General features: G+C 35.9%; 1 protein-coding gene across 1 annotated transcript in view; it reads left to right on the top strand.

Moving 5' to 3' along the window:
* Positions 1-26463, top strand: part of LOC131158392 (uncharacterized) — a 164577-nt gene that overhangs the window by 101684 nt on the left and 36430 nt on the right. Inside the window, exons 18-23 of the mRNA XM_058113236.1 lie at positions 43-3584; positions 3730-3809; positions 4097-4177; positions 24445-24516; positions 24599-24704; positions 24815-24869. Of these exons, the coding sequence (XP_057969219.1) occupies positions 43-3584; positions 3730-3809; positions 4097-4177; positions 24445-24516; positions 24599-24704; positions 24815-24869 (3936 nt within the window). The remainder of the gene's footprint in view (positions 1-42; positions 3585-3729; positions 3810-4096; positions 4178-24444; positions 24517-24598; positions 24705-24814; positions 24870-26463) is intronic.

Below are 26463 nucleotides of genomic sequence, written 5' to 3'. Positions count from 1 at the left end.
TTTTTTTTTTTTTAGAAGATTAATTTGTGTGCTTTCATGTAGTGTACTTCTCTCTATATTGGATCCTCGCATGCAATTACCTCGAGAAATCGACCTTTGCAAGCCTTCTGTGTCTAAACCTCTTGAGCAAGAATCTTCGAATGCTTCATCTGTTTCCTCTATCCTTTCACATAGAGGAGCCTCGTCCAAGTCCAACTGTGCTGACAGCGCTGATGGAAAGATAGATGTTTCTGATATGTCCCCTAAGGTGGATACTTTTGAAGATGTCAGCCTCTTTTTTGCTCCCCCAGAATTGAGAAGCATGGCTCTGACAAATATATTTACTAATTCAGATAGGAATGTTTCAGATTCTTGCCATGGAGATATCAGCATGAGTGAGAGACACAGGGTTGAGGAGGATTTGACTGATCAGCCTCAGAATGGCCCTGTGTTGGATGCTGGTTTTTCTGTTGAGTACTTTAACTTGCATGCAGATTATATGCAAGTTATGAACTATCGGGACTGTGAGCTTAGGGCTTCTGAGTTTCGGCGACTGGCTTTAGATCTACACTCACGGGATGATATAACTCTTGAGGGTCATGAAGCTGCTATAGATGCTTTGCTCTTGGCTGCAGAGTGCTTTATCAATCCCTTCTTCATGACATCAGTTAGAGGCAGTCCAAGTGTTATGAACCAGATGAACATTGGTGGGACAAGAAATCCACAGAACTATGGATTTTCAGAGTTGAAGAGGGTTTTTGAAGAGAATTGGAACTTGGAAACATTATCTCACCTTGAAAGGAAAAGAGATAAAATTGTTCTCGAACTATTGCTCGAGGCTGCTAAATTAGATATAACATATAAGACAAAGCTTACAGATGGAGAACATTGTCCTTACTCATCTGAAGGGAATGAAAGGCATTTGTTGAGTTTATCTCTGATTGATACACAATCTGCTGATGCAATCACCTTGGTTCGACAGAATCAGGCTTTATTGTGCAATTTTTTGATTCAGAGATTGCAAAGAGACCAACATTTCTTGCATGATATACTCATGCAGAGTCTTCTGTTTCTGTTGTGCACGTCGACTAAGTTGTTCTGCAGTCCTGAACTTGTGATTAATATCATTCTTGGGTCTGCTGAGTACTTGAATGGGCTTCTTATAACCTTTTATAATCAATATAAAGAAGGCATTCTCCAATTGGATCCAGAAAAGGTACACAGTGTAGAACGCCGCTGGATGCTTCTTCAACGATTGGTCATTGCTTCAAGTGGTGGCAATGAGGGGTCAGACCTTGCAAACAGTGTGAATAATGGTTTTCGGTATGAGAATCTGATTCCACCTTCAGCCTGGATACAAAAAATACCTACATTTTCTTGTAGTGATTTCCCTCTAGTTCGATATCTTGGTTGGATGGCAGTGTCTCGTAATGCTGAACTGTATCTAAAAGGGCAGTTGTTTCTTGCATCTGATCTGTCACAGTTGACAAATTTGTTATCCATTTTTGCTGAAGAGCTTGCGCGGGTAGATAATGTTGTTAATAAGAAAGATGAAGATGTGAAGATTGAACAATTGGGAGTCAACTATAATCTTCATATTAGTAAAAGACCAGACCATCCTGGCCAACAAAAAGGAGACCAATTTTTTGGTGCTGTGTACCCTGAACTCAGCAAGTTCTTTCCAAATATGACAAAACAGTTTGAAGCTTTTGGGGAAATTATTTTGGAGGCTGTTGGATTGCAATTGAGATCTCTTTGTTCTAGTATTCTGCCTGATATTTTGTGTTGGTTTTCCAATTTGTGCTCATGGCCATTTCTCCAAAAGGAACAATTTTCTGTTAGAAAAAGTCCTGATGATTATAAAGGTTACGTTGGAAGGAATGCCAGAGCAATCATCTTGTACATTCTTGAAGCCATTGTAGTTCAGCACATGGAAGCGATGGTTCCCGAAATACCTAAAGTGGTGCAAGTGCTTGTGTCCTTATGCAGAGCCTCATACTGTGATGTGTCATTTCTCACCTCCATATTGCATTTACTGAAGCCAATTGTCTCATATTCTTTAAGTCATGTGGCTAATGAGGAAAATTTATTGAGTGATGATTCATGCCTTAATTTTGAGTCATTATGTTTTGATGAGCTTTTTAGTAATATTAGAGACAAAAGGGAGAATCGAGATGGTGCTGCAGAAAAGGTATACAGCAGGGCACTGACAATATATATTTTGGCTTCTGTATTTCCGGATCTATCCATTCAGCGCAAAAGAGATTTCTTACGGTACTTAATTGTGTGGGCTGATTTTGGAAATTTTGAGCCAACAACATTATTTCATGACTACCTTGGCTCGTTTCAGACTGCTATGGAAAGTTTTGAATCTTTATTTGTTCATACTCTAAGAGCGTTTGGAGTTATCCCACTTCATATGTCTCACTTTCCTGAGCTAGGGGCTGGCGTGCTCCATGATGATAGCTCAGAATTGCATTTGTGGTTTCTTAATGATATTTGCCATGGCTCTAGTTCATCCGAGTCTTCTGAGAAGTTAGAAAGTGACAAAGGTGATGGTGTTCTGTTAAATCAAAAGTTTTGTCCTTTATCTGCTGAGGAAATTGGCTATTTTTCTAACGACTTGGAGTGTGTCATTTCGAAGCTTAATCCGACAATAGAGCTCTGTTGGAAACTTCATCATCAATTGGCAAAGAAGCTGGCGCTAACAACTGCACGGTGTTTTATTTACTCAAGGTGCTTATCTTCAATTGCACAGAAAGTGCATGATAACAAAGAGGGTGTTGTTGAAAACCCTTGTCCGTCTAACTTTGTTGATGAGTTCCTGTTTCCTTGGAGAATTGGTCTTGAAGAACTTGCTGAAATAATTTTGATGCTTCAAGAAAATCATTGTTGGGAAGTTGCATCCTTGTTGCTGGATTGTCTACTTGCAGTGCCCAAGTGTTTTCACTTAGATAATCTGATTGGCACCATATGTTCTGCTATCAAGAATTTCACCTGCAGTGCCCCTAGAATTTCTTGGCGGTTGCAGGCTGATAAATGGTTGTCAATCTTATTTGCAAGAGGTGTCCATAGTCTTCATGGAAGTGAGGTTCCTCTTGTTGATCTATTCTCTATACTGCTGTGTCATCCTGAGCCTGAGCAGCGCTCTATTGCACTTTGTCACTTAGGAAGACTTGTAGGCCAAGATGTGGTTAGTGAAACAGCAATATTATCTTCAACACTTTGTAGTAAGTTAGTTCCATCTGGCACAGTTATTTCTGCATCTGAGTCGGTTCTGCCTCTTCTGGTTTCAAGTACGTGGGATCGGGTGGTTGCAGTTGCATCATCAGATTCATCATTTCTTCTAAGAATTCGTGCAATGGTAGTTCTAGTAGATTACATCCCCTTTGCAGATCGGTGCCAGATACAATCATTTCTTGTGGCTTCTGACAGTGCTTGTTTTGATTTGGGAAAACTTGAGCACGCAGGATTTGATGGTCCATTAAGACAAATTTCATTAGCACTCATTGCTTGTGCTTGTTTGCACTCTCCAGCCGAAGATTTTTCTTTGATTCCTGAAAATGTTTGGATAAATATTGAAACCATAGGAATGTCAAAATCTGGTATAGTCTCTCTATGCATACACCATTGAATACACATTGAATACATATATATATATATATATATATATATATATATACATACATACATATATATATGTATATTGAGTTTGCCTCTGAAATTTTTCCCAATCAATTTCTCTTTTAGAAGGAAGGCTTGGAGATTTAGAGAAAAAAGCTTGCCTGGCTTTATGTAGACTACGAAATGAAGGGGATGAAGCCAAAGAGGTATGTGCTAGGATGCGGGTGAAAAAGTAGTAACTCTTTCTAAAGCAGAATATATCAAAAGTGATGTTCTTAAAGCTGATCCTTACATTTCTATTGGGTCATCATATGTGCCGTTCACTGGTTCTGCTGCTAATAGCTCTTCTTTTCTCTCATTTCTGGTTTCCAGCAACAAATAGTTGAATGGTATCCTTTCCACACACCAAAAAAATAAAAAAAATAAAAAAATAGTCATGTATTATCTTTTTTTATATTGTTATGATTCATCAAGACACACTTTTTCTTGTAAGGTGCTGAAAGAAGTGCTCTCTTCAAGTGGTTCAAAAGAATGTGCCCCTGATTTTGGAATTACCCGTGAATCAATTCTTCAGGTAGATAGCATAGCAGAGGTGATGTTGTTATGTCAGCTATACTGTTTTGCATTAATAGAAGTATTAGACTATTTGTTGAATGGTTGTCAGGTGGAAGTTTTTGTTTCTATTATGAATAACTTTCAATGGTCTTTTAACAACCTTTCTTTCCTTAATCACAGTCTACATACTAAATCTGACTTTTGATAAGTATTATTAAAGGATGCAGGGGTGTTCACCTTCAGTTAAGGATAATAGGATAATGTTTGGAAACATAATATGCCTTGAACAGCTCCTTGCATGTTAGGTGCATTGTTTTTGTTAAATAATAATAAGGTTCTTACAATTCACAATTGAATTCTTCTTCTCTCTCTCTCTCTCTCTCTCTCTCTCTCTCTCTCTCTCTCTCTCTGTATGTAAATTTTGGAAAAGTTATAGTTATCTCCCCCAACAATCCTAGTAAAGTTGTTGAAACCTTTGCTGATGCTAAAAAAAATTGGTTTAATAATTTATCATTTACCCTAGTTTACTTCCTTACTACTGTCAAATATTGTAATAAAAGGTATGATGTATAAATGTTGTCAATATTACAATTTAATGGCAAAATTTCCTCCAATTTGTTTATAAAATGAAGCTCAATTTATGGCCTAAAACAGAAACTCAATTAGACTTTCCCTAAATTTTGCTTATGAATTGTTTGAATGTAGTAATAAAAGTACAATTAATAGGAATAAAGTTTTGGGCAGGGTACTCCCTTTAAGTTGCTAAATTAGAAATTTCCACTATAATTACTTTCCATCTCTATGTTTGATTGTTAAAGAATGGGAGAGAAAGGAATGATGGGATCAGCATACCTGAGGGCAGGTCATTGCTACTTATGTAAGGATGGCCCCTGTAGTTAGAAGAATTCAAGAGAAGTGTAATTCCATCCTATCCGATTTTAGTTCTCAGATTATTAAAGATAGTAGTGTAAAAATTTCTGATGGACATCCATGATGTTTTTGTACTTGCTACTCAGAGGATTCTCTCTGTAGTCCTCGAAAGAAATGGATATCAGATCTGTTGAGCTGTCTGTAATTCTTTGTAATTATATTGTTGTTGTAAGAATATCATTGAAGATTCAAAATTATTTAGTGGATGTAATGATGAGTGTTTTGTTTAATTTGTTATTTTTTTGAAACTAATTTTCCTACATACTTTCAGTCAGGTGTAGCTTCGCTACAAATATGGATATGTTCAACGAAAGAGGCTGTTCTATGCATCTTCTAGGTAGAATTACACTAATCAAAAGTACTTTGTCTAATTTACGTGCTTACATCATGTCCCTCTTACCTATTTAAAGGTTGATGGCTAGAAGATTAAAAGAAATTCAGAGGAGGTTTTTGTGGTGCAGCAGTGGACAATAATTCAAGTTTCACTTGATGAGGTTAGAGGTGGTGAAGGAACCTGATTGTGAAAGAGGGCCCTGGGAATTAAAGATTCAACAAGTTATAGTTGGGCTTTGTTGGGTGAGTGGCTTGGAGGTTTATGCTTGAGAAAGAGGAGCATTGGAGAGGAGTTGAGGGGCTAAACATGGGGTGGATGCGTGGAGCATAAGAAAACTTTTGGGGTGGTTGTGGGAAAGCATTAGCGGAGATTGCTTGCGTTTCTCTGATCATATTTTGTTTGTAGTGTAAGTGGTGGTGAGGCTATTTTCTTTACCATGGTAAATGACCAGGCATTTATCATTAAAGAGGCAATTTCCTGATCTTTTTTTGCTGGCCCGAAACAAAGGCAACCTAGTAAGCTCCTGTTTGCAGTATGGAGTTATCTGGGATTGGAATTTGGTGATGTTCTTATTGTCAGTATTTAGTTACAGGGCAAGGGAGGGATGCAGAGGAGTGGAATGATGCAAAAAGTAGCAGTTTTGTAGTGAGGTCTTTATATAGGTTCATTAACAAAGAGGACCAAAAGGTAGGGGGCTCCTTTCCTTGGATGGCTAATTGGAAGACAATTGCTCAGACAAAGGTGGTTTATCTTTGCCTGGAAAGCAGCATGGAAGAAAATCCTCTCGATTGAGAACTTGTAAAGATTGAAAATGTGCAGCTGAACAAATGCTTTCCATGGAGGAAAGTGGCTGAGATTCTGCATCAGCGTGTTCTGTTCCAGGGGAGTTATGGGAAAGGAATAAAGTCAGGAATAATGGAGAAAGGAAAAAGTTTATAAATTTTCCTAACCAATTTTTGGGTTGCTTGGAGAGGGGGAACCATAGGCTTTTGATAGTGTTTATAGTCCCATTAATACTATTAAGGATAGGTCAAGAGTTTACTTTTTCGGTTTAACAGGTTCAGTGCATGGTCTTAAATTTCCACGAAATTGTTGAAATTTCCGTCGAAATTTCCAATTTCTGTCACCCTTGAAATTGAAATGGCAGTCGATTTCTGTCTTGCATAATTTCCGTCGAAATTTCAACGAATCATCCGAAATTTATCGAAATCTCGAAATTTTAGCGAAACTTGTCAAAATTTTAACTGTACGATGAAATTTCGTCAGAATTCAAATGAGATATTTAGGAATGAAGTGAAATTTCTATCAATTTATTTTATCAAAACAAAATATTATTACAAGTTCTTTTGAAATTATTTGAAAAAATAAACATACTACATTTTATTTAACCATTCATGTCTAAATTATCATTATTTTGTATAATAAATAATCGGTAAATGATTTATGTATTTCAGTTGTGTTAACTGAATATGTTTAATGTACATTATCTTACAAATATTTTTGATACACATACTATTTTACAACTTTTCCACCTCATACAAAACATAGGTGTATTTAATTTGTAATATATTAGTCCTAAAACTTATATTATTATGTTTGTTAACCATTTCTAAAGTTTCACAAAGAATTCCATGCTTTACTACTATTTTCCATCATTTTTTCAAATTGAAATCAAAATTGACATAGAAATCGAAATTTCAGTCGAAATTTGCGTACTTTTGGAGTTTCGAAATTTGAGTTGAAATCGAAATTTAAGACCTTGGTTCAGTGTTAGGCTGTCATTAATTTATCCCGTTCTTGTCTTTGGTTCCCTGCCCCAAAACCCATCGCCCCCCCCCCCCACCCCTTGCAGCGATGTTCCTTGTGAAGTTTTCTCTGCTTATCAGAAAAAGAAAGTCAAAATAAAAGTAAAGCTACAACACAAAAATACACACACATGCATCTGCTTGCACACGTGCATCCATCCATCCACACATATTTGCGCGGTACATAATTATATCAATTGGTGTTTTGAGAGATTATTTTTATCATTCATTTGATTAAATGATTCTAAAATTAGTAGCTAAAATTATTAGCTTTGTAAGTGGTGTTTCTGTCAATAATAAAATTTCATTGTAATCATAAACTCATGCTAGTTTTATTTTTATAAATTAGTGTTAAGAAGATTCTGAATTTTGAATTTTGGAAGGGTGAGGACATGCATCAGGAGATGAAAGCCTCCAACTCTGCAACCTATTAAGAACTACCAACCAATAAGCGCCTCAATCTTACAGGGGACTTTAGCATTCCAAATGGATATATGAAACAGGAGAGAAGTTCTTTTTGGTTAAATGCTCAAAGAAAGAATTACAAGAATGCTACCTAGAAGAATCAAGAAAGGAATGATAGTCTCTTAATGGGGAGACAAGCTCCAAAACTCCCTATCATTAAGAGCCCTACGAAAATGGAAAGCCCAATATAAACCAGCCCCATTAGAAATAAAAATGAAGAAATAGATTCATTGTGCAAAGATGACAATCTAAACAAACAAGGGAAAGACGAGCAAAGTGAATAACCCCCCACTCAAATGTCTTCTCAAACACAAATGCAACACCCATTACCAACAATTAAATTTGTGCAAGGAATAAAAGGAGGATATAACTGTGAAATACCCTTCCAAGGACTTTTACAAGAAACATCTCAACCCGAAATTAACATCCCACTCATTGTCCTGCAAACCAAATTTTCTCTTATTAACTTTTTGACAATGGGAAAACTTCCTATAGGGTAAAACACCACAACCATTTACCCATTAAAGCAATGTTCTTATACACCAACTTAACAATATCCGAATACCCCTTTTTGTTAGACGTATAGACAATCTCCCAGCTGATTCTCCCTCACCCTGGACCAAAGAAATTCTCTTATAATCTTCTCAATGCTACTGGCTTCCCTTACAGTAATTCTAAAGAAAGAAAAGAAATAAATAGGAGTACTTGCAAGGCAAGCCTTAATGAGTGTAATGCACTCACCTAAAGAAAATAAAACACCTTCCACCCATCCATCCTCTTACATACCTTTTAGTATTTATGGTATATTTTCAGAAAATGTTTGAGTTTAATCATAATACAAAAGCTAAGGAATAATGTAAGTCTTATGGAATGTTTTGCAATATATCCTTGATAGGATGGTGTCTGTATGTAGTAGTTTGCTGACATGAAGGACTTATGTCTCTTTTGGGTATAGTGCCTGTGCTGTTCTGGCTGGTGTTGGCATGATGAAGCTGTTTTAATTTTACGTGTTCATGATTGCTTGCTTGCTCGCAATCTTGTTTCAGTTGCTGGTAGTTTACATTGGTGCTCAATGACATTGTGCTTTCTTCTAGTTGCTGCCAGAAACAATTCCCGCAGCTGCTGTGCTACCATGTAGTTTATTAAGTGGCCGTTGTGCTTGTGTGTGATACCTGATTTTCCATACTTTCTGCATTTTTCATTCCTGATACTGGTGTGCACCAATGTCTTAAATTTCAATTTCGACTCAAATTTCGAAGCTCCAAAAGTACTAAAATTTTGACAGAAAATTGGATTTCAATTTGAAAAGATAATGGAAATAAGTAGTAAAGCATGAGATTCTTTTATAAAGCTTTAGAAATGATTAATAGACATAACAATGTAAGTTTTAGGACTAAAATATTACAAGTAAATGCATCTATGTTGTGTATGAGGTGGAGAAGTTGTAATATAATATGTGCATCAAACATATTTGTAAGATAATGTCCATTAAACATATTTAATGAATCAGTTAATACTAATGAAATTCATAAATCATTTAAATATTATTTATTATACAAATAATGATAATTTAGACATGAATGGTTAAATAAAATGTTGTTGTAAGTTTACTTTTTCATAAATTTCGAAAGCACTTGTGATAATCTTTTGTTTCGATAAAAATAAATAAAATAAATTGAGAGAGAAATTTCACTTCATTCCTAAATCTCTCATTTGCATTATGAGGAAATTCCATTGCATAGTTCAAATTTCAACAAGTTTTGCTAAAATTTTGAGATTTCGATAAATTTCGGATGATTCGTTGAAATTTCGATAGAAATCATGCAAGATAGAAATCAACTGCCATTTCGATTTCGAGGGTGACGGAAACCAAAAATTTCGAAGAAAATTTCGACAATTTCATTGAAATTTAAGACCATGGTCTGCACTGATTGTTGTGTAGAGGGGGTGGTTTTTATTTCTCATTCATGAATGGAGTATACGGTACAATTCGGCTGATCACCAAAAATGGCTCTCAATCATCTCCTCAAGCTTCTTCTTGCGATAGTTCAGCCATGTTTTGCACTGCCTCCAACCATAGTAAGGGAAGTGTCAGAGGATGAGGATGGGGTTTGGAAGGTAGAGGTAGTGTATTTGGATGAGGAGCCCGTTGTGGTAATTCTTGCATTTGCACACATTGTGTCAAGCAAAACCATATTGTTGATTGCTGTTCGGATCTCCACAGGAGACCAACTTGGCCCAATAAGTCTGTTGATGAGGTTAAGTCTATTTTTGAAAGTTCTAGTACACCAAGCCATTCCACTAGGGAGTTAAGTACGTCATCTACCATGTCTTGAGAAGAGTATAACAATATTGCCCGCATGGTTTAACAACTCCAAACTTATGCTTCTACATGCAATGCTATGTGGCCCATTCAAGTACAACTAGGCTTCTTGCCTACATCCTCTTCACCCTAGGTTATTGATTTTGCTGCCTGCTCCCATATGAATGATAGTCCTAATTTATTTTAGTCCTTGAAACCCACTATTTTACACTCTCCAGGTTATTCTTTCTGATGGTTTAGCAAAACCAGTTTCTGGTTGCGGCAATATTTTCTTGTTCCCTTCTTTGCCTCTTTCCTCTATCTTATATGTGCCTAAATTTCCCTTGAACCTATTATTAGTTACTCAACTAACAAAATTCTCAGAACTGTTTTGTGATTGCCTTTCCTTCTCATTATGTTTTCAAGGTCTCCAGAGAAAGAAGAGGATTGGTGGAGGGCTTGAGAAGGACGCCTTGTACCATTTTTGTTAGATTACCCCTTTACCTAAAAGCTTAAGCTGTTAGGTTGTGGGCCAACAATGTATATCAAGCTTTTACACTCTCCTGTAAGTGCAGCCTGACAACTCATGAAGAGATACACAAGAGATAACACCGACTAAAGGGAATATAATTAGTTTTTAAACACCACATATCAAACCCAGGCAACGAGATTAGAACTTAGGACCACCTAGTAATCAGCTCTAATACCATGTTAGATTACCACTTTGTCTAAAACATAAGCTGTTAGGTTTTGGTCCAATAATGTATATCAAGTTTTAACAATTTTGATGGTGATCATGGTCAATCCAGTTCTTGTCATACCGCATCCTCAATTTATACTCCTTATGTTTCTCTTGGTCAGTGGCACACTCGTTTGGGTCATCAATCCCTTAAAAAACGACAAGAAATTTTTCCCATTTAAGTTTGTTTCTCATTTTTAGTGTACTGTGCGTAAGTTGGGAAAGCTGCTTGGGCATCTGTTCCATCTAGAATTGAGTGTTGTAGTAGAACATTGTTTTTCTTTTCATTGTTTTATTCAGAGTTTGTGTAGAGTCGAGAATTTGACTTGTCATCAATATTTTGTGTCCCTGTGGATGATTTTTTGCACATGACCTGGATTTTTTTGTTCAAAGATAGGTCTGAATTTTTTAATGTATTTAACTCAATTTGAAAAAAAAAAAAAAAAAACAGTTTGGCGTTAGTATTCAAAATTTTTTGATTAAATAATGCACTTGAGTTTGTTCAAAATGAGATTCAATCTTTGTACTTGGCTAAAGGAATTATTCATCATACATCAAGTATATACCCATCAGCAGAATGGAGTAGCTGAAAAAAAAAAAAATAAAAAAAATAGACATTTAGTTGACATAGCACGGTCTCTCTCCCTCATATGCATGTTCCTAAAACTTTCTGGGTTGATGCTCTTCTCACAGCTTGTAGTTTTCTCAATGGATGCCTTCTAGTTTTCTTAGGGGGACAAAAATACCCAGTCTCCATGATACGGGTGTAAAAAAATTACCAAAAAATGGACCAGCCTGAAACTGGACCGAAATAAGTTTTAGTGTGTTTTTTCGGTTTTCGGTTTCGGTTGTGGTTTTTGGAAGTGAAAATTGGCTTTGGTTTTGGTTTCAGTTTTTAACCCAAAATCATATATATATAAATGTTTGTGTGTGTGTGTGTGTGTGTAAATTTGATCTATAACATTACTATTTTTATCAAAATATTTCTTTCATCATAATAATTTATTTATGAATTTTGAATAGTTTTTCATTTCAAAATTTGATTTTTATAATAATAATACATATTATAATTGAACTTAAGGGAAAGGATAAAATTTTATAAGGGTGGGGAACCTCTCCTAGCTCATTAGTTTTTTATGTGGGACAATGATTTCATGTTCAAGTGTTCAACTCTCAGGCTTTCTGTCTTAGCTCCCTAGAATTACTTCCCCATTTCATCCCACATCAGAAGTGCAAGAAATCTTCTTGCTTCTTGCTGCTTATAAATAAATATTGCCTTTACCTGTTATCTCTATCTGGTCCTTCCCTTCAGCCTGCAAGTTGGCTTATGCAGGCCCATCATTGGGTGATCAACTTTCCTGTGGCAGTACTGCTATGTTGTTTTTGCTACAAGGTCTTAAGAAGTAAAATATTTTAGCACTGTTCGATGATCAATTCAAAAACCAAAGTTGAACCATTGAACTGCAAAATGTTCGGTATGAAAACCGTCAGTTATGGTTTGGTTTTGGTCTTTTTGAAAATCGGTATTTTCAGTTTGGTGTTTTGTTTGATCAAAATTGAACCGATCAAAACCAATTAGACTCCTACCCCATCATGTATCTAGAGATATCAATGTTCTTTATCATGCTTCCTGTTGTTGGTTGCATATATTTTGTTCATGTTCAACATTGGATAGGACAAGTTTTCCTCTCGTTGTGTTAATATGTCAGGCATTTGAGAACATTGATACTTCTGATGATGGTACCCGAACCCATGAGTCTTCTTCCTTCTAGTCTTTAGGCAAGGTCTTAAATTTCGAAGCTCCAAAAAGTACAGAAATTTTGATTTCAATTTAGAAAAATCATGGAAATCAGTAGTAAAACATCGAATTCTTTTATGAAGCTTTAGAAATAATTAATAGACAAAATAATGTAAGTTTTAGGACTATCTATTGCAAGTAAATACATCTATGCTGTGTATGAGGTGGAGAAGTTGTAATATAATATGTGCATCAACATATTTGTATGATAATGTACATTTAACATATTTAGTGAATCAGTTAATACAAATGAAATTAATAAAACACTTAAATATTATTTATATACAAATAACGATAATTTAGACATGAATGATTAAATAAAATGTTGTTGTAGGTTCATTATTTCATAAAATTTCAAAAACACTTGTAATAATCTTTTATTTTGATAAAAATAAATTAATTAATTTGAGGGAGAAATTTCACTTCACTTTTAAATCTCTCATTTGAATTATGAGGAAATTTCATTGAATATTTCAAATTTCAACAAGTTTCACTAAAATTCTAAAATTTTGATAAATTTTGGACAATTTGTTGAGATTTTGATGGAAATTATGCAAGACAGAAATCGATTGCCATTTCGATTTTGAGGGTCACCGAAACCGGAAATTTTGACAATTTCTTGGAAATTTAAGACCATGGTCTTAGGGTTATAACCTCATTTATGAGGTAGGTCCCAAAGCGTTTGGAAGAATTAGATGTTATTGTCCCCACACTCGCAAGAAATATGTTATATCTGTGCATGTCACCTTTTTAGAGGAGACGCCATATTATTCTGGGGCAAGGTTTTCCTTGGATGAATCTAGTTTGAGTCTAGTAACGATTTTGATTCCCCCTTACGCGTTTATCCTTTGGTTTCTTCAGTTATCCCTTTCCAAAAATCTTTTGCCTATCGCTCACCAGAAAGGTACTCGAACATGTTTTCGGTCCCTAGTTACTTATCATATTTCTCATTATGTTTCAGTTTTTCACCTTCTTTGCCCTATGTGTTCTTTTGCCTTGTCTATTTCCTTTGTTTCCTTTCATTCCTTACATGTTGAAGCTGCTAACCCTAGGTGGAAGCATGCAATAAATGTAGAAATGGATGCTTTGACCACTTGAGGGACATGGGACTTGGTGGATCTTCCTTTCGGTAAGGAGTTGGTTTGGTGTCATTCGGTCTACACTATTAAATATATTCCTAACGATTCTATTCAATGGCCTAAGGCTCGATTGGTTGCCAAAGGGTACACACCAAACATATGGTATTGATTATTTAAGACCTTCTCTTTCATGTTGCTCAACTAAGTTCTTGATTTCGTTGGTAGTTAATTTTGATTGGCCCTTATATTAGTTCAATATAAAGAGGGTTTTTTTGTATGGAGATTTGTAGGAAGAGGCATACATGGTGCAACCTCCTGGGTATGTTGCTCAAGGGGATGGTGGTAAAGTATGTTGGTTGCATAGGGCCATTTAAGGTCTTTAGCACTCTCCTTGAGCCTGGTTTGGCAAATTTAGTGTGGTGGTCTAAATTTGGTTTCATCTAGTGCTATTATGATCATTCAGTCTTTGTCTGCAAAGCAGAGGCAGTTGTGGTACTTCTAGTAGTTTATGATATCATCATCATTGGCTGTGACCAGAATGGGATTGCAGCTGTTGAGCAGCGGCTTCAAGCTTAGTTTAAAATCAAGGACTTGGGGTACTCTGCGTTACTTTCTTGGTTTAGAGATTGTACGTTGTACGAAAGGATTGAGTCTATCTCAGCAAAAATGTGCCTTGAACTTGCTAAATAAGATTGGTTTGTTAGGAGCTGAATCAATTGATACTCTTATGGATCGTAACATGAAGCTGTCTAGGGATGTTGGACCGAAATTTATGATAAATGTCAATTTCACTTTTCTCTAATATTCCTCCTACTACAACTGAAATTATATTTTATATATTCTATCTTATTTCTACTTGTCCTAAAACCTATAGATTCTAAATCTTCTCTCTATAATTCTAACTTAGATTCGTCCCTTAGTTTCATCGACCAAGAGAATATCATTTGTATACAACATATACCATGGAACCTCATTTTGGATACTCCTAGAAAGTTCATTCATCACTATAGCGAAAAGATAAGGGCTTAAAGTAGACTCTTGATTGGACACCTTTTTTGTGATTGGAAATTCCCTAGTCTCTCCACTTGTACTCCTAATGCTAGTCATTACTCCATTGTACGTATCCTTAATAACATCAGCTTACCTACTACATATGCCTTTTTTTTCTTTTTTCTAAAACTCCGTAGAACTTCACTGGGTACCCTATCATGTGCTTTTTCTAAGTCAATAAAAACCATATGCTGGTCCCTCTTCTTTACCCTAAACTTTTTCCATTAATTTTCTCAAAAGATATAGCTCCAAAGGTTTTATATATAAATGTAATAAAAATAGCGACATCATGGGATACTCTTTGCGGATTGGGTTGGCTCTATTAATGATCGAAGGTCTACTGCTGGATATTATACATTCGTGGGAGGCAATCTTGTTAGTTGGTGTAGCAACAAACAAACTATTATAGCAATATCAAGTGCTGCTGAGCTATGGCTCATATTATGAGTTAGCTTAGGTGGTTAAAATCTCTAGTGCTAAAGATGGGGCTTTTGGTGGCGAAACCAATGGATATGTTTTGTGGTAAGCAAGCTGCCATTTATATCGCTAGCAATCTAGTGTTCCATGAGAGGACAAAGCACATTGAAGTAGATTGTCATTTTCTTAGGGATGCTGTATTGAAGAATGTCGTGAGGAAACCTTTTGTGAAATCTATGAATGAGTTTGGCGATGTTTTCACTAAGCCTTTATTTAAGCATGCCTTGTCTACTAGTTGTAACAAGCTGGGGTTGGGTGATATTTGTACACCTCCATCTTGAAGGGGAGTGTCAAGAAGCAAATAGGTTATTTCAGCAATTAGGTTATGTGAGTGGGAGCATTCTTGTCCTTAAGAATTTATTATTATTAATATATAAGAGGGCAAACCTGGAGTTGTATGTAAGTCTCCAAGAAACTGCCGCCTTCTTCTTTCTTTTGCTTTCTTCTCATCTTCTCTTCTTTTTTTCTTCTCTCCTCCATCTCTAACTTTACAACATATATCAAATGTATGAAGATGGCCATATTACCCTTATTAACTCAAACCTACTAAAATGGCAATGACACATGCTATATTACCGAAATTAGAAGTAACACTCCTCAAGGTGGAGCATCTGATTGGATCATAGATTATATTCTCTTGGCTTGTTACATATGAATTTAAAACAAGAATCCCCCAAAGATTTCATGAATAAATCTGCAAGTTGCAAATTCAGGCTTCATATAAGTGGTTGTAATGAGATTCTACTCAAGTTCTTTCTAAACCATGTGATCAACGTTAGTGTGTTTTATATGCTGATGGAAGGTTGGATTGGAGGCAGAATGAATAGCAGATTGATTATCATACATCAATCCGTACATCGAGAATGTGGAAAATTAAGTTCTTCCAACATGATCTTTAACCAAACAAGTTTACTTGGACAAGCCATAGTGCGATTCTCTATTCAGCAGTGGACTTGGCCATCATAGTTTGTTTCTTAGTCTTTTAGGGTACCAAGTTACTATTAACAAAAATACAATACTTGCTTGTGAAAGTGGTCCAACCAACTTTGCATTTATATATACAAAAATATAAGTGTGACCCCTATCCCGATATAAGACACCTCTCCTAAGTGCACCTTGAGGTATCTCAAGATGTGAATTACAACATTCCAATGATTTGTTCTTGTAGAAACAGGAAACTAGTTCACAACAATTGTTGCAAAAGATATATTTGGTAGAGTAACTACGAGATTAGCTTTCCAACAAGTGTCCAAGTCCTATAGGGTGGGCTAACAAATCATCAATATTTGGCACTAACTTGTTAGGATCCATGTCAACTGGTTTGGGTCCAATAGTCAATCTTTATCAAAGAGGTTAAGGAGATACTTTCAATTCGAGATTTGGATATATATATATGCCCAAGAAGTATTTAATGGTCCTAAATCTTTGGTGTGTGATATATTCCGTAAAAAATACTAAAGGTGTTGGATATCTTGATCATCATGGGTAATCATAATAACAGTCACACACATAACAAGCAGAATTTTACTAGATGGAGCAAAACAATATAATACAAAGTGATCTACCACGCGCCTTTGAAGGACAAACTCAAGTACTATATCCCTAAATTACCCAAACACACTTTAGGAGACTATTTAATACCATACAATGATTTCTTGAGTAGACACGTGAAGACCATTCCCTTTGAGCATGAAGCCTAGGTGGTTGCTTCATATAGACCTCAACCTGAAGGTCACCATGTAGGAGGACATTCTTCACATCTAACTAATGCATTGGCCAATGACATGTGGTGGCTAAGGAGAATTGAGGCATGTTTAGTAAATGGGAGGATGCATCTGATCAGTACAAATCGTACACCTAAGTATATACTTAGAAAAATTCGGGCCTTCAAATGAGCCATAGAACTGTTATGATTGATTTTCATAGTATTCACCTAGCTATAACCACACCCCATACTTATTATGAGGAAGAGATACCAATTCCTAACTATCACTATTTTGTAATGCACGCCTCTCTTTGACCATTGCAGTCTTCTTTCCAATATGGGCTAATTGCTAAGGCTTTAGAAATAGATTTAGGAATAGTGATAGAAGATATAGTATTAAATAAACAATAATATGACGTTGAGAGAAACCATAGCAATCAAAATTAGAGATGGGATGATGTGTACATGCACATTTACCTTTTTGGATAACAGTAGGAAGATCAACATCTTGGGAAAGGGAACCAAGGGCATAATGGTGGAAGTTGGAGGAATCTCTCTTCCCTTAAGCTGCTGTTGTGAATACGCTTGCAAACTAGGATGAGGCAATGAGAAAGACTCCAACTAGATGAAGATGCAGAAGGATGACTGAGTAGAGATAATAAGCTAGAATTGGGAAGGTTAGGTACGGAAGGGACTCATAGAGGTCAAAAGTGCTCAAAGACTAAGAATAGTATGGTGTAGACACAAAGAAGGTATTATTGATGAAGACAAAGAAATGATGCAAGGTAGGACTATAATAGTCATATCCTTTTTGAGTTCATAAGTAGCCTAGCAAGGTACATTTTATAGCACGAGGATCCAATGTATCCATCACAGTGGTTAACTATTGAACAAAGGATAAACAACATCAACAATAACAACAAAACGAAGCCTTAAATCCCACTAGGTGGGGTCGGCTATATGAATACTTTTTTGCCAATTTATGTGATCATGGACAATTTCTTTTGACAAATTCAGCGCTATTAAATCTTTACTACCTCATTCCAAGTTATTTTAGGTCTACCTCTACGCCTTCTACTACCGTTCACAGTAACTTACTCAATATTCCTCACTGATGCATTATGTTGCCTACGTTGCAAGTGCCCAAACCATCTGAGTCATCTCTCCCTTATCTTACCTTCTATAGGAGCTACACCTAACTTATCGCGAATATGTTCACCCAATTTATCTTTCAGTGTTGTACAACTCATCCATATAAGCATTCTCATCTCGACAACTTTACTTTTTAGATATTCTATTTCTTTGTCGCCCAACATTTTGATTCATATAGCATAGTTGGTCTTATAGACATCCTATAAAACTTCCCTTTTAATTTTAAGGGTATTCTACGATCATAAGGCACACTTGAAGCACTTCTCCATTTTACCCAACTTGCTCTAATTCTATGCATTACATCATCTTCAATTTCTCCTTTAGCTTGTATAATAAATCCAAGGTATTGAAAACTACAAGTGCTATTTATTTCTTTATCATCAAGTTTAACTTTGTCTCCAATATTCCTCTTATTTTTACCGAATTACATTTCATATATTCTCTTATTTCTACTTATCCTAAAGTTTCTTGATTCGAAGGCTCCCTCCATAATTCTAACTTAGCCTCTACTCTGCCCTTAGTTTCATCAATTAATACAATATCATCTGCAAAAGCACACACCATGGAACCTCATTTTGAATGCTCTTAGTCAATTGGTCCATCATTAAAGCAAAAAGATAAGGGCTTAAAGCAGATCCTTGATGTATACCTATGGTGATTGGAAATTCTCTAGTTTCTCCATCTATAGTCCTTAATAGTCATTACTTGATTATACATATCCTTAATGACATTAGTATACCTACTACGTACACCCTTTTTTTCTAAAACCCGCTATAGGACTTCATTAGGTACCCTATCATATGCTTTCTCTAAGTCAATAAATACCATGTGAAAGTCCCTCTTCTTTTCCTTAAACTTTTCCATTAATCTTCTTAAAAGATATCTAGCTTTTGTGGTATATCTCCCAGGCATAAAACCAAATTGATTTTCTGAGACTTTCATTTCTAGCCTTAATCTTTGTTCTACTACCCTCTCCCACAATTTCATCATATGACTCATAAGTTTAATTCCACGATAGTTATTACAATTTTGAATATCTCCTTTATCCCTCTCCCGCAGTTTCATTATACGACTCATAAGTTCAATTCCACGAAGTTATTAAAATTTTGAATATCTCCTTTATTTTTGTATATAGATATTAAAGTACTTTTCCTCCATTCATCTGACATTTTCTTAGTTTTTATATTCGTGTTAAATAAATTAGTTAACCATATAATTCTGTTATCAAATAAGCATTTCCAAACTTCAATTGGGATGTTATCCGACCCTATAGTTTTCCATTTTTCACCTTTTTTAGTGCAACTTTAACTATGTTAACTCTAATTTTGCGAATAAATCTCATATTTTTGGTTTTTCCCTCATTTGTCAATTCTAAGTTTAAGCCTTCTATTGGATTTTCATTAAACAATTACTAAAGTAATTTCGTCATTTTTCTTTTATGTCCTCGTTCTTAACCTAGACAATATCATCCTCACTTTTTATATATTTTACATTTCCTAAGTCCTTACTCTTCCTTTTTTTAGCTTTAGCAAGTTTAAATATATCTCTTTCACCTTCCTTTATATCTAATCTATCATACAAACTATTAAATGATTTGTGCTTTGCTTCACTAACGGCCTTTTTTTGCATTTTTCTCGCCTCTTTTTACTTTTCAAAGTTATCCATGTTTCTACATTTTTGCCATGTTTTATACCAGATTCCTTTTGTCTTTACTATTTTTTGGACATTTTTATCCCATGACCTATTCGAGAATCTTCCTTTTGATTCACCTAAAATCTCTTTTGCTATCTTTTTAATATAGCTAGCTAATCTACTCCAAAGAGTATTTGTATCTATCCTATCCTTTATAGTCCCATCCTCATCTTTGATCATTTTATATTTAAATTTTATTATATTTTCTCCCTTTAGGTTCCACCACCTAGTTCTCTTGCACTGGTTTTTTTTTTATCCTTTTTATTCCATTTTTTATTACATATATCTAACCCTAAGACTCTATGTTGTGGGGTTCGACCTTCACCTAGAATAACTTTACAATCTTTGCATGATAAACAATCTACCCTCCTATTTGATTTTTATTTTGTTCACTTTTGAAAGTTATCAAGTGTTCTTCTATCTTCTTAATGCAAGTATCCATTGTAATAAAATCATATGACATAGCGAAGTCTAAGATCATCTTCCCAAGATCATTTTTGTATCCATATCCATATCCTCCATGTATCTTCTCATAACATTTATTATCCATTCCAACGTGCCCATTCAGATCTCCTCCTATGAATATTTTCTCAACCCTTGGTATGTATTGTATAATAGTATCCATATCTTGCTAAAATTATCTATTAAGATTTAAGCCTACTTGAGGAGCATAAGCACTAATGATATTTATTGTTCCGTGGCCTAAGACCATCTTGATTTTTATAATTCTATCCCCTATTCTATTTATGTCAACAACGTTATCTTTTAAGTTTTTGTCTACAATAATTCCTACTCCATTCTAATGTTTTTATTTTCTAGTGTACCAAAATTTAAATTTTGATTTATCAATTTCTCTAGCTTTCTCCCCCACCCATGTAGTTTCTTGTAGACAAATTATATGAATTTTTCTTCAAAGCATTGTGTCCACAATTTCAATGCTTTTATCTGTAATTCCTATATTCCAAGTTGCTAATCTAATCCTAATTTCTTGAACTAGCTTCTTTACCTGCCCACTCTCAGAATGATGCAGCAAACCTCGCATATTTGACAGTGTACTCGGGCGCCGACATGGCGCATCACTTCGGGGCAACAACCTAGCCCACCCTCGCCCACTTTTCTCTACACCCGAGTGGTGCAAGTGCAACACATTGCTCATTGGGGATGCCCTATCAAATATTCGGCAAGGATTCATATCATAGTGATCTAACAAATTTTGCGTTGGCTGTCAGCTACCTAACGCAACCCTTCTCCTTTACCCGGGCTTGGGACCGGTTATGTGAAAAAGTTAGGACATTAAAGGCATCACAGGCGGAGTTATTGAACAAAGGATACACACTTGAATATTTGAAGATATAAAGAGAATTTTTGATGCTTGATATACATTGTTGGCCCACAACCTAATAACCAAGGCTTTTAGATGAAGTCGTAAACTTACCTGTATTAGAGCTAGGTTGCCAATAGGCCCTATGTTCTAGTCTCATTGCTTGCATTTATTGTGTGGTGTTTAAAGAACTATTGTATTACTTTTAGGTAGTGTTATTTATCATGTGTTTATCTCTCCATATGCTATCTGGCTGCACGTGCTGGGGAGTGTCAAAGTAGTAATCTAAGAAGAATAAAGGAGCATTCTTGAAGAGAACAAAGTCCGGAATTTTAGCACCAAGAAACAGAGAATGGCATTTTGCAGGCAGTATGTACAACATTACTCCAAAACACTTTTAGAACATTCTTCTGATAAAGTAGGATTTGAGTGATTTTTGAGGATAAGCCTATTTCCCCTCTGTGCAGTTCCATTTTGGTGTGGAATGTGGGTACAAGATGAGTTATGGTCACTTCCAAGCTTATCCATGTAGGTAGTGAATTAGGTCATGAAGTACTTCTTACCATTATCACTGCATGTATCCAAATAAGCAAATCAAATTGAATTTTTATTTTAGAAAAAAACGATCTTTGACTGAACAAAGTGAAGTCAATAATCATCATCAAAAGTTACAAAGTATCAAAAACTAAACTTTAACACAAATTGACTAGGACCCCAAACATTAGAATGAACTAACATGAGATTATTTGTTTATTGATTTGGGAAGCAAATGGAACGCGATGATGCTTTCCAATTTGACAAGGCTCAGACTCAAGACTAGAGATAGCACTTGAAGTAAAAACGAGTTTTTCTAACTTTTCTAATGAAGGGTTATCAAGGTGACGTGGATTTGGAGTGTTGTGGTAGTAGTAGTACTAGCACAAGAAGAAGGTAGCAACTCAAAGTGGTAAAGTTCACTTCCTTCACATGCCCCATCAATCAACTTCCTCATCTTCAAATCCTGAATGACAACAAAATAAAGAAAGAATGTAGTGAACAATTTGTGGATATTGTAATCTCGCTAACTGACATAAGATTGAAAGGGAACTTGTGGATATACAAAATATAAGAAAGAGAAATAGAGGAAGTAAGATTTTATGTTCCTATTCCTTTCACTATAGTATTGGACCCATCGGAAAGGGTCACGTGGGGTAGGCTTTCAGAATACTAGATAGCAAACTATAAATTAGTTATACCTGTCATAGGATTAGCAGCTGCTAAATATATAGTGTAAGGACTAGTGTGAGAGTCTTGAGCGATAGGCAAGCTGTAGGGTTACTTTTTTGAACGAGAGATGCAATAAGAAGAGAAGCTTGCTTGGATGCTTGGTATTGCTTGAACTTGAAATACTATTCCTTTGACTTAAAACACTATGCTGCTCCTCAATTGAGTCTGAAAGTGGAATTTAAGGTGGCTGCATTAGCAATGCATGGTGGTTTAGTGCAAAACACTGATTGAGCGACTGACCTCATCCACAATGATTCATACAATAATTTCTGCTCATCAGCCGCAGCCTCAATACCAAAATAAACTCTCATCGTAAGCATCAGCCCATTTCCTGCTTGCCATTGACAAACTGTCCACCTGACCTTCTTCCCTCATCTTTCTCTCAACTCAATCAGACTCTCAAAAAGAGTAAAACTGCATCATCCTTCCTTTTTAAAATTTTATTCATATGCACCTCCTGATTAAGTTGTTTTTCCTCTAAAAGTTTGCACTTCTCCATACTAGCCTCCATGGCCTTTTGACGTGTTTGAACCTCACTAGACCCAAGGAAAGAACATTGCACTCCACCATTTGCTAGTCGACTATCATTATTGTTTCCACCCTACGAGATCCATCCTTGTTAAGGATCACCCGAACATCTGAAATTACTCCCTCCACAATTTGTTTACCTTGCACTTTATCTTCTACCCTAGTAGCATCCTGATTTAACATTAAATGGTACAACAATTATACCAGCCTCACATCTGGAAGCCTGAGAATTTGCCTCCAATGGTCCCTGTGAACCAGCCCTCCGCTGCTTAGATAAATTGCAAACAAGGTTCTGAAGTCAGCACTTTCTATTTGAATGGCCTGTATGGATTCCAGGCATAGACATAAAGACCCAATCTTTATGAGCTTCTAAAGTCTGATCCCTTTTTGTGGTCTTACAGAGATTTGGTCCACCAGAGAAACAAGCTCATGGTTCAGTTTCAGTAATGGGCTTCTTATGAGCTCTAGCCCTAAGGACTTGGTTATTAGGAATACCATTCTCATGACCTTTCAAATCTTCTTGTTTGGCTGGACCAGCCCAAATTATCAAATAGAACACACAAATCCGCAACAGCTTGAACAACCCCAATCCCAACCTAGTCGACAGTAGCTCTTCCAACCTTGTCAGCTTTGCTGCCCTCAGAAAACCCTGGCCAACCATCTCAAAACTCTTCAGCCGCCATATCTAATGCACACCATGACTTGTAAGTCGCAAGGAACCAAAATCACAATTCTTCTTTTCTTTCATGATGCCACTATTGATGAACCCCCCTTTGGTTGCAACAGATCTGTCCTTGTTGAATATAGATTCTGTTGAAATGCGTGGCTCAAACAGACCTTGAAGATCTTCCACAAACAATGCTTGTCAATCTAATCACAACCACAATCTCATGATGACCGAATCTTCTTCTCCATGTGAATTTATTCTGTTGCAGCCACTCCACAACATGCACTGTGTTACCAATGGTGCCGTCATCCAATGATTCCTAGGCACATTATTTTCTATAAAAACCTTAAACCACCTATCCTTCTTTTTTCTAATCTCGGATTGAAAGATTTTCTTTTGATCTGGACTATCTGGTGGAGATCTTGCTTTGTCACAGCAACTGTAGTGCATAATCATGACAGAAAATGAAAAAAAAAAAAAAAATTAATGACTCCATGAAATGAGAGAAAAGAGGAGGGAAAGAGAGAGTTGCAATGTTGAAATTGTGAGAGCAATATAATATTGCTGAAAGAAACAATATGATATAATGTAATGTTATACTGGAAGAAGACAGGTAAGATCACCTTTAAACATCGTGCAAGTAGTTATACTATATGAGGCTAAAATGGGAAAATATTTGTCATGGGAAAATATTTGTCATAGGAAACTCTTAAGGTAAGTAAATGACTGAATTGTATGTGGATAAAGTTTGAAATAAAATAGTGTAGTTGAATAGCACAAACGCAAAATTAAAAAAAAAAAAAAACGCTAATGACAAACGTAACATCCTAGATCACTATGTTTTTTGTTTTTGTTTTTGTTTTGTTTGTTTGTTTGTTTGTTTGTTTTGTTTTTTTTTTTTTTTCATGATGATAAGATGTTACCTTATTGCCATTCACAGTTCACTGTTGGTTTTATTTTTTATTTTATGTGACAGGTCCTTGCCAATCTAACTTCTGTTCAGTCATACTTTGATTTCTTCTCAAATAAAGTTACCAAAGAAGTTATGGTATGCTGGGGTAACCATCACTGATGCTGTTATGTTACTTTCGATATTCCATATCAATTTATATAAATTATGCATGTCCTAGGCACAAGAGGAAGCTGAAATAGAGATGGAGATTGTTCAAAAAGAATGCGCACATGGGGAACCCTCTAGAGATTTCAAGGAAAAGCATTGGGGTCCTCTCCTAGCCAGTAATGATTTCTGTCCCTCACAGTATAATGAAGACTGTGAACTTTTTGTGTTAGTACTTGGAAAAATATTCCTTGCTTGGCTCTATTATGCCTCTTTGTATCATTCACAGCTAATATAAAGGATGATAACCGACTTCAGCAAATAAAGGATTGCATTCGTTCCATGTATGTACTCCCTTTACTTTCAGCCATTGCTTAATAAAAGTCGTCAAATAGAAAAGTGTTGGAAGAAATAGCTGTAAGCAGTCTTGATGTTTGACTTGATTGTCCTCTCAATAGTCCACTTATCCATTTGCAAGGCTACTAAAAGTTTGTGCATGATTTTTTTTGTGTGTCTGCATGATTCTGCGCTAATCATTGTTTAATGTGATTGTAGTTTAGGCAGGTTTGCTCATCTAGAATTATCAAAGCTTAACTAAAGCAGCCTTTCAACTAATATAATGTGAACAAGGGTTAAACTATGGTCCTGTGCTAGCCTTGTGCTATTTTCTTTAAGCTTCAATTCATATGTACTATCTCTTAACTTGTAAAATTGTGATAATCATAACTTCAGAAATAGCTTGCAAAAATGTATTTCTTTGAATCTTCCTGATATAATAGCAATTGACGTTATGTCTGAGACTTATAGGAATAACTTTCTTTGAAATACACATTTCTACATTTAGGTTGAATAAGGCTCCTGTGTTCAGTGCTGTTACTAGTTACTGTAGTTATTAGGGTTGCATTGTTAGTAAGCATGAGTTAGTGTTAGTAAGGGTAAATGTTACATACTTGGCATATATAATAAGTGAGAGAACTACCGTTGTCATTAGGTCATGCAATTTACCAATTCTTCAACATGGTATCCGAGCATGGTCTGACCTAAACCCTAATTGCCAGTCACCATAAAAAAATGAAGCCTAAAACGCTAAATCTGTTGCATGTCTATCATCATAGGAGAGTTCCAAGAACCATCGTAGGCCTGAAAACCAACTAACAGCTGCTGGAAGCCACAGCAGTTGCCCGAAATTCCCTGTACTACAGTGCCACTTCAGGAACTTAACTCCTCCTTTAGATTTTGCAACATCAATACCATAGCCACCCACTGACATTGCTGAGTGCCGAGATGCCACCACTGGAATCTCATCACTGGAGCTGTTCCCATGCAGTCTCACGCACTAATTGAAGGCAGGCAGGGCCAACCCCATGCATCGGTGTGTGAAGCTTCTTGCAGGCATGTTTCTGTCCTGAATTGCTCCGCACTGTTCATATCCCCCTATAAACATATTATTGTGTTTTTGGTGATTTTGTTTGTCCAAAAATCTATCCTTTTTAGTTGCTCATGTGCAGCACTCAGGGAATGATTGTTTGGTACTTTCCAAAGCTGTTTGTCAATGTTCATGTATTTCGGGTCTGAAATAGTGGCATTTTTTGTGTTTGTAATTTGTTCAGTTGTTTATCTTGTCTGTTTTGTGTCTGTGGTGTGTTCTGATTGTCAAAGGTCTGATATACTGCCTATGAGGTTTTGGGTGTTGGGATGGGTCTGTGGATCCCAAAAGCTTCTTGTTCATTGTGTATTTCTAATTTGTTGTAGTATTGAGGCCTTGTGTGCATTCAGATGGAGTCCCCAAATCCCAAAAGTTTGTTTCCCTTGTCAGTTAATTGTTCGACAGTTGGTGAAAAGTGTATTCTAATCCTCTTAGAGGAGGAGGATTTATTAGGCATTGAGCATCTTTTGCTCAAAAAGGTACCCAACAACATGCATGTCCTCTTGTATCTC

Source organism: Malania oleifera, chromosome 6 (genome assembly GCF_029873635.1).
Source record: "Malania oleifera isolate guangnan ecotype guangnan chromosome 6, ASM2987363v1, whole genome shotgun sequence".
In the NCBI taxonomy this organism is placed as follows: Eukaryota; Viridiplantae; Streptophyta; class Magnoliopsida; order Santalales; family Ximeniaceae; genus Malania; species Malania oleifera.
The sequence above is the reverse complement of the archived record's forward strand: the minus strand, read 5'-3'. Positions and strand labels throughout refer to the sequence as shown.